The 10017-nt window shown below is 26.3% G+C and overlaps 2 protein-coding genes across 2 annotated transcripts in view; one reads left to right on the forward strand and one right to left on the reverse strand.

The window, feature by feature from the left end:
* The window catches only part of LOC126893712 (40S ribosomal protein S11), a 7281-nt gene extending 5372 nt beyond the window's left edge, over nt 1–1909 (reverse strand). Inside the window, exons 1-2 of the mRNA XM_050664150.1 lie at nt 1743–1909; nt 1459–1575 (exon numbers count right to left, since the gene is read on the reverse strand). Coding sequence (XP_050520107.1) covers nt 1459–1575; nt 1743–1754 — 129 coding nt within the window. The 5' untranslated portion in view covers nt 1755–1909. The remainder of the gene's footprint in view (nt 1–1458; nt 1576–1742) is intronic.
* An 876-nt stretch (nt 1910–2785) lies between these two features.
* On the forward strand, nt 2786–7689 carry LOC126893586 (tyrosine-protein kinase Src42A). Its single transcript, XM_050663930.1, has 7 exons — nt 2786–3595; nt 3952–4115; nt 4870–5038; nt 5266–5424; nt 5709–5887; nt 5946–6102; nt 6214–7689. The coding sequence occupies exons 1-7, from the start codon at nt 3067–3069 to the stop codon at nt 6420–6422; spliced, it is 1566 nt and encodes a 521-aa protein (XP_050519887.1). The 5' UTR covers nt 2786–3066; the 3' UTR covers nt 6423–7689.
* Nucleotides 7690–10017: the final 2328 nt, after the last annotated feature.

A 10017-nucleotide genomic window follows, 5' to 3' on the forward strand; every position in this document is an offset into this window, starting at 1 on the left:
GATAATTTACGCCATAAATAATAACCCCTCTCCAGAAGTTCCCAATGTAAGACCGAAAATTGACCAACACGATGTAGAAAATTTACAGCTTCATGATTTAGCTAACAAAAATACAATACAAATTTTCACAGAATTTGGTGTCGATGAATTTTTGAAAAATGACGTGGTAAACTGGACCGAGTCTAAAAGCTACTTAAAAGCAGAGGAAGTTTTTAAGAATCTTCGAGTTACCAATGACGTGGCAGAAAGAGGAGTTTCATTGATCCAAGACCTTAATCGCAAAATTACCCATAATGAGGATCAACTTCAGTTTCTCTTACAAGTAGTTTCTGAGCATCGGAAGATTTATCCTGATTGCAGCAAACACACTTTAAAAAAAAGCAATTCAACTTTTATATAATTTTTTAATTCTTTAGTAAGTAAAATTAGAAATGTTAAAATGATTTATATAATATAGCTTGACTTATTGATAAAAAAATATAAGAACGTATACATAAAATAGTTTTCATTATTATTTTATTTTTTTTTTAAGTTAATAATTTTCAAATAGCTTGGGATGGCTCAAAAATTAATTTTTAGTGTTTTTTTTTCTTGAGAATTGTATATAAAACCAGGTAGAACAATTTTCAAGTGTAGGAGTATAACTTAAAAAAAAAAATGTTTTTTTTGTCACTTTTAGACCACCCTAATATATATTCATTTTCAATAATTAAATGAAACAACTAAATTTATTTATGTATAAATCAGTTACACATGCTGTAATCAAATAAATCAGAAGACCATCGTGTTAATATCATCATTAACACACAATTATTTTCTTACTTCAACTTATAGTGTTGGTTTTCCTTAGAATGTGTATTACATATTAAGTAAATTTATAAATTGGATTTTTTAAACTTAATACTCATACAGAACTTTAAGTGGAGGAGTCTTATATATAATGAAATTTATAATATTTGGCATTTGGAAATAACTGAATATTTTTTATTATCTAAGTATACAAGCTACTTTCATAAAAATTGGCTTGAACTTAATAAAAGTGCTAAAAACAAAGTGTCAGGGTGATTTTATGTGAGGCTGAAAAATTAAGGTTGATCATCTTAAAATGCTTTATGAAAAACAACTCTCTAGCATTCATAATATGATTAGTTAAGTTGCCAACCCATTGTAACAGAACCCAGAAGAATGGGAAATAATTTATAAATTACTACAATTGATAAAAAAAATTATATATTAGATTTTGAAACAATACTGCCTTATTTGTATTCTGATCATAAACCAAATAATTTGAAAAAAAAAAAATAACCAATAATTTATAAACAGAAAAAGAATATTGAAATAAATTAAAATTAGAAATGTTGATATTCATTATATTAATTATACTTAAATAACTGTTTAACATTGCACTATATTATAATAAAAACAAAAATATCTGACGTAAGAAAAATAATAACTGACCTCTCTTGGAGTTTTAAAACCAAGACCAATGTTACGATAATGACGAAGAGACTTCTTCTTTTTAGATTCTTTGCGGTTCAAGAAAACAGTAGGTTGTTTTTGAAAAGCTCTTTCTGTCTACAAAACAAATATTTATGATTATTATTGTTATATAATTTTAAATTAATAGTTTAGCTTTCACTATTTTTAAAGAAATACCCATGTGGTCTACTGTTAAAAGAGAAAAACTCAAGTAATAGCCTATAAAAACAATTCAATAATTCAGGAAATATAAAATAAATTACTTGATCAGCCATGACTTGTTGAAAATTTTTAAAATTTCGCTAGAACACTTAGTTTTATTAAAACTAAGCACGGATTAAAATTCCAACAACTCAACGTCGCGCAATAACATTTAATAGAGAATCTATTAGATGATGCACAAGTGACACATAACCTAAAAACTCTTATAGCAATATTACAGCATGGAAGAATTAATTATAAGTTTTAAAAATCATGGAATAAAATAATTGTATAATAGCTGTTACTCAAATAATGAAATGCATAGGGGTTGTTAATTAAATATCAACTCATTTTATTCAATTTATACTCTTGATATTTCGTAACGTTGTTAACACATATACCTTTATCAATGAAACAAAAAATTAAATAAATAACTATGATTTCATTCCTACAAGGTATATGATAATCAGAATTACATTAACTAATCTTTCGATAAGTATTTATAAGAATATTACTATTATTATTAATTATGAATTGGTCTTGAAAAATTGTAGAAATTAAATACAGAATATCTATAATTTTGTTATTAAAGTGAAATAAAAGTAGTTTATAAAAATTTAAAAGTATAAATTTTAAATTTTTTTATTAAAGTGAATTAAAAAGTAATTTATAAAAATTTAAAAGTATAAATTTTACATGTAAAATCATAATTACTTATCTTTAAGTTCAATAATATTATAAAGTGATTATTTTAAAAAAGTTTTCTTTTTTTGATGTCTATTTCTGAACTAATAATATTATGAGTAACTTATTACTCTTCTATAAGAAGGCATAAAAGCTTATTTGGAGAGACCGATTGCAAATTGAACATATTTTTTGAATAATAATTAAGTTTTAGAAAACTTAGTTTTGTTATTAAAAATCTTGTTTATTTAAAAAAGAAATTACAATCCTTAGAATTTTAGATTTTAAAAATATTAATTTTTAAGGCATGCCTATTTATTTGGAATTGCATCCTTAATGTAAATTGTTATCTTTTTTTTTCATCCATGATAGTAGACAGTGGACACGGTTATCAGTATTTGCCTTTTGTGTTTTTACTTATTACTTTTTCCACTCTATGGGTGCCAGCTACTGTCTAGAATAACTAATTATCTGTTTTCATTAATCGTTTATTAATATATCGTTATTAAACTTTCAACTATTTTTACTGTCGTTATAAAAATTTCTTTACAGTAGATTAATGTAATCAATTAATTTAATGTTCTTTTTTTTTTAGGCATATGTGATAAAAATAAAGCGCTACGCCTTTTTATAATGCTCAATTTTTATTAATTACATTTTAATTCAAAAGCTTAACACAACAATCAGTATCCTTATAGCAAAATGGGCAGCTGTTTTAGTTGTCAAAAAGGCTCATCTAGCAAAAAAGACATAACGGGTTCACCTTCTAATGTTGGAAACAAGGATACCATAGGTTCACCAGCTATACCCAGTGTTCCTATTCAACTGCCGCCCCACGATAACATTCGTGAAGTTAGAAATGGTCCAATGCCACCTGTTCCCGATCAGGAACCTTCAAATGCAACAAATGCTTCTGCCAAAATATTCGTAGCACTCTATGATTATGATGCTCGTACTGATGAAGATCTCAGTTTTAGAAAAGGTGAACATTTAGAAATTCTCAATGATACACAAGGTGACTGGTGGTTAGCTAGAAGTAAAGCTACCAAACAAGAAGGTTATATACCATCAAATTATGTAGCAAAATTAAAGTCTATTGAAGCCGAACCTTGGTATTTTGGAAAAATTAAAAGAATTGAGGCTGAAAAAAAGTTACTTTTACCAGAAAATGATCATGGAGCATTTTTAATTCGTGATTCTGAAAGCAGAAGAAATGATTATTCTCTATCTGGTAAGTTATATAATTAATACTTAAATTTTGTGAAATATTTTTTCAGTTTATAATTTGAAACATACAATATGTAAAAGACTAAAATTTCATTATCTTAATTATTATACTAGTATAATTTAAGCCATTTTGGTTGCTTGATTAGAATATATACTAAATTTTAGTAAGACATTCCAACAGATATAAATTATATCACTAAATTTTCAACATTTTTACTATACTATTATATTAATTGATAATTTATAAAATATTAACTTATTAGTTTATTTTTAAATAAAAATTTTTTATTATTAAATTATCAAAATAAAACAACCTGTAAACATTTGAATTTTAGTTAATTTAATGATAATTTTTCACAGTACGTGATGGTGATACTGTCAAACATTATCGTATCAGACAGCTAGATGAAGGAGGTTTCTTTATTGCTCGCCGAACTACATTTAGAACATTACAAGAATTAGTAGAATATTATAGTAAAGATGCAGATGGTTTATGTGTGAATTTAAGAAAGCCATGTGTACAGGTAAATTTTATAAGATAATTTATACTTGTAGTAAACATTATAACAATACAGTTAAAATATTATTATTTTCTTATGGATATACATTATAAAAAAAAATTAGATTCATTTAGCAACTATTATATTGCAAATATTCTTAAAATATTAATCTTAGACAATATGTGTTCAATTTACAAAAAAACAATTTTTAAATTTTGGAATATATGTTTAAAAATTGTACTACCATAAGTAACATAGTTTTTCTGTATAAATTGACAAAATAACTTTTACTTTTTCTTTTTTTTTTTTAGATTGACATTTTTAATAACTTTTGATTCAACAAATATTTTGCCTTACTTTTTTTTTAATTTTTTCAATTTTAAACTTGCTTAAAATCATTTTATTGTTATTTATAAGAAAAAAATTTTTTGAAATTTTAAAACAATTTTTTAGCTATTTTCTAGGATAAATAACAATTTTAAGATAAATATTTATTATGTTACAATCATTTTAATACATATGGCGGATAAGTATAGCTCATACTGGGGTATGTTTATAATGTATACTCTTTCTACGTTACATACCCTATATATAGGTGTTTAGTAAGTAAGAAAATAGTATTCTATTGTTTTCATTGTTTATAACAATTGACCTGTTTCCTTATTTATTTAACATCTGGTATAATAAAATAATTATAACTTGAAAAATACTTATTCTAAAGACATAAAATATGGAATTTTTTTATGAACAACAACAATATTTATCATTTTTAATTTAGGTTGAAAAACCAGTTACTGGCGGTCTATCTCATAGCACAAGAGACCAATGGGAAATTGATAGATCTTCATTAAAGTTTGTTCGAAAATTGGGTCATGGTCAGTTTGGTGAAGTATGGGAAGGTTTATGGAATAATACAACACCTGTAGCAATAAAAACACTGAAAACTGGTAATTTAGTGAACAGTACCATATTAAACAAATTTACATTTTATTTTAATAAATATATTATAAAACTATTAATTATTTATAAAATTTATTGAAATAATAATTACAAATCTATAGCAAAATTAAAAAAAAAATACATTTTTTATCATGTAAAAAATTATATTATGTTTATCTGTTTGGGGTAAAATTTAAAAACCATTTGTTTGATTTATAATTCAAATAAATTATAGGCACTATGGATCCCAAAGATTTCTTGGCAGAGGCACAAATTATGAAAAAATTAAGACATACAAAGTTGATTCAATTGTATGCTGTATGTACAATGGAAGAACCAATTTATATAATTACTGAACTTATGAAAAATGGAAGTCTTCTAGAATTTTTACAAGGTATTTAAATAGTTGAATGTTCATTAATTTTATCTTTTAAAGTGTAAATTTTTGTTATTGAAACTAAGTATTATTGTAGAAAATTGTCTAATTTATTTCTTTTTAATTCCACTTTTTCTTTACACATTTTACTAAAATTTCATGTTACTTAAAACCTATTATTACCTTGCATAACTTCACATCCCTTTTTTTATTGTAGAGTAAGAATAAAATACTTAATGTTAAAAAAAAAAATTATTTAAAATTTAAATAGTTTTTAATAATTAATATTTAAAATTCTTTAGGCAAAGGTCGAGGATTAAAACTCCAACAGCTAATTGATATGGCTGCTCAGATAGCCTCAGGTATGGCATATCTTGAGTCTCAAAACTATATACATCGTGATTTGGCTGCCAGAAATGTACTTGTCGGTGAAAGTAACATAGTTAAAATAGCAGATTTTGGTCTTGCAAGACTTATTAAGGTAAATGAAGATCATAATTTTATTTAATTGAATATGATATATCCTTTTTATCTTTTAGGAGGATGAATATGAAGCAAGAGTTGGTGCTAGATTCCCAATAAAATGGACTGCTCCTGAAGCAGCAAATTACAGCAAATTTTCTATTAAATCTGATGTATGGTCATTTGGAATTTTGCTTACTGAACTTGTTACCTATGGACGTATACCTTATCCTGGTAATTATAATAATATTTTATTTTAATTTACATTTAAAGCCTCTGATATGAGAGTCATTGGTTAAATGATAAAATTTACTTTTTTATAATAATTAAAAAAAAAAATTCTAGGTATGACAAATGCTGAAGTTCTCCACCAAGTTGAACATGGCTACCGTATGCCAATGCCTCCTAATTGTCCAACTGCCCTTTATGATATTATGCTGGAATGTTGGCATAAAGATCCTATGAAAAGGCCTACATTTGAAACATTACAATGGAAATTAGAAGATTTCTTCACAATGGAGGGGTCTGAGTATAAGGAAGCTTCGGGTTACTGAGATCACGCCTACCTCTCGGAGTGGCCAATGCAACAGGCTTATGCTCTTCGTGGCGGCAATCCTCAAGCAGCTGCCATTTATATGCAACACGCTGCTGCAGTTTATCATGCCCATAGACAACAACATCTCATGCATAATATGTATCATCATCATTGATAAATTAATCTTTGACCACCATCAGTAAGTTGTACCTATGAAATTACTTATTATCATTTTATTTTTTATTTATAAACTTTTTTGTATGAATAACTTGTTTAAACTACTTAGTTTTAAATATTTCATTTAGTTTTATTACAAATCGTAAGTACTGTTGTTCAACCAATTTTTAGATTTTAACTATTAAGTATTATGTTTATTTCCTCAATTTATTAACTTTTATTAAACTATTTTTTATTCACTATTTTTTTTTATATATAAAACTTTAATTTTTATAAGTTAAATCCATAATTTTAGTAAAATTTGTTAAATAAAACTATTGTATTATTAGTTCGATAAAAATTTATAAAAATCCTATGCTGGTTCAATTTTCTTCTCATTAAATATTTTTTAACTGTGATTGTTTTGTTGTCATATTAAATTTAAAATAAAAATATTTTAATAAAATGAAAATAATTTTTGTATAATATTATTAGATAAAAAAATGTTTTAAGCAATTATATTTATATTTTTTTTAAACAGTTAGATAACTTGTGAGATAACAATTTAAGATCATATGTGTATTTAGTTCTTTTTAAATATTAAACTATATATATATATATATATATATATATATATATAATTTGATTTTATATGACCTATTAATGGAATTTGGTCTATGGACAAATAATTTGTTCTTAAAAATATCACAACATTTCTTTCAAAATAATAATTTTTAACTAGTGTTAATGTAATAAACATTTGAAGAATACTAATATACTATTATATTAATACTTTTGCATTAAGTATTATAATTTTTTTCTTAAGATTTATACTCTTATCTTTAATCTATGCATCTTAACAATCACAGATCTTATTTTATTTGTAAATTTTAACCATATATAATTATAATTTTTGTATTATTTCAATTATCTTCAATGTTATTGTCTAATCGAATCATATTTTTTTTTTTATTTATAATTTAAAAAGTATATGAATTAATAATAACAATAATGGAGGAGTACAAAACTTACCAAAAGATGTTCTAAAATAATGACGAATTAATATGATAAACAAAACGTGTTCGTATTCCCAGAGCGATTTCGAGAGGTAAAAAAAAAAAGAAAAACAATGTAAATAATTTATGAATGAACAATTTTGATTTCTTGGTAGATTTTTTTAAATAGTAGTATCATTTAAAAGTTCTCTCTTTTTTGTACTTTTGTGTGTTAGGTAGAAACATTTTTGAAGTGTACATTATTATTATTTTTTAATAGGAAATGAAAATAGTTTAAGTAAGTTGAAATCGAACAACAATTTTTGTATAAATATATATATCTGTTTTTTTTTTTTACATTTTTTATTCATATTTTTTAATTTAACACAAATTATTTGTAACAATTTTTATTTTTAGTTCCTTAATTTATATTATTTTACACACTTGTTAATTTGTATATTACAAAAGTTTATTGTGAATGAAAAAAGACGTTTATTGCTATTGTAACAACATAATACCTTTTTTATACAATTATTTATTAATTATCATTAGTATTATTGTTTCACTTATTGTGTGTATATATTAGAAATATTATAATATTAATATCATAATAATAAATTATTAACTATAACTACCAATTCACTGAATTTTAAAATAAAATAAATTATTACATTCAATAAGATCTTTTTTCAGTAAAATTTCATGATTTAAATTTTTTTCTGTTTTTATTTGACTTGGTTCTTATATTTTACTGAAGATTTTTAAAATTGTGATAGTTTTAATGAGCTAATTATTATCGTAATGTGTCATAATTATTCTTGTGTTCTAATAAAAAAAAAATTATATGAATTAATTATATTACATTATTACTTATAATTATTTTCTTTTATATTATATTATAATATAAATATTATGAAAAAATAAGTTCATGTTTTTTTTTTATACAAAATATAACTCCTAAAAAATGTAAGTATATAAGCAAATTATGCAACCACCTTACACTAAAATCTTAAATATGGCCTCGTAGACATATTTTTACTCTACAAAAGATTGATTATCTTCCTTTCACAAATATTTTTATATCACAATAAATATAATTTTCTAAATTGGAAAACTTTATTGTCTATGTGGGTTTCACTCCGAAGAGATTCACCTAGAACCGAGATCAGCGTTAGTACTAAGTTCTAATTGCTGGCACGGAGGATCAGTGAACGAGGAGCAAAAGTCGCTCCATAGTTACCGTGTCTTCAAACAGATTACCAGCGCCGGACAATTAAGTTATCCGTACTGTTCACTTCTGGTTAGCACCAACCTCGGAAACCCTGGTAGAGTTTCTGGCAGCTACTATCCAAGCCACTACGTATTATGGTATACGTAACATCCAGTTTATCTCCTCACTGGGAAAGCCCGGTAGGCGCCAAGGACAGACCAATGATCTGTCTCACGGCTGCTTTTCCTGAGGCCAGCATTTAGTCATAAACCACAAATTTACACCAGTGACAGTAACCATGGTCCAAGCCCCACTATTATCTGAGCGATAAACCTGTCTGATAACGAGTGTCGGGATGGCAGATGATGACTAGGCCATTATCTGGGGCGCCCGTCCCGCCCGTAGTACGGAAAACCTTCGTGGGGTTTTCGACTATGCGTCATCGACTTTCATCTCAGCAACTGCCTACCCAACTTGGTGCACGGGTGAGTTAGACTATTGATTGCCAACCTGGTCTGCTGGAGACTCCACCGCCCAATTTGGTCGCGTTTTATGACTAACTCAGGGCACTGCGGGAAATTCTTAACGACCCCCTTCCGCTGGGTCTAGACGGCCCTTCACTAGGCTATGATGGCAGGATGGGCTATTTTTCTTTGCCCCTTTTCCGTTAGGGTATTTCTAGAAAACACCTTGAATGGTTCAAATATCTTCCTTGTCTTAATAAGGCTCGAATAGTTTGATGGCCATAGCATTCCAGCTCTATAAAATTCTAGTTCCAACTTTTCTCTGTGCGCCTTATCAGTATGCACTCCGCGAGAGCATGCTCTGAAGTGTCGTTTGCATTTCTGCAGTCGCATAAATGGTCACGTTCAAGGTTCAGCCTATGTAGTCTTTCCTTGAAGTCGCCATGTGCCGCCATATATTGGGTTACAAAGTAATCCAGGATTATCGGTGTTCTCAATCTTACCCTAACATCTGGAATTACCAAAATGGGGAACTCTGAAAAATTTTAGGGGGCTAAAACCTTTTTCGAATGTAATTTTTCAAGATTCACCATGCGGAATTAGAGCGCATAGATTGTTGTCACAACCGTAACTGTTATGATGGAAAGAATTTCGTAGATACTGTAATCTCATATCTCATAGTTTTTTTTTATAAGTATTAACTTTATCAAAATATAATTGTGGATTAATGGATGTTCATAAATGGCTTTCTTCTTATTAAATTTCTAAAAAAGTTGAATACGTTATGTT

This window comes from Daktulosphaira vitifoliae, unplaced genomic scaffold (assembly GCF_025091365.1).
Source record: "Daktulosphaira vitifoliae isolate Bord-2020 unplaced genomic scaffold, ASM2509136v1 Scaffold_1, whole genome shotgun sequence".
In the NCBI taxonomy this organism is placed as follows: domain Eukaryota; kingdom Metazoa; phylum Arthropoda; class Insecta; order Hemiptera; family Phylloxeridae; genus Daktulosphaira; species Daktulosphaira vitifoliae.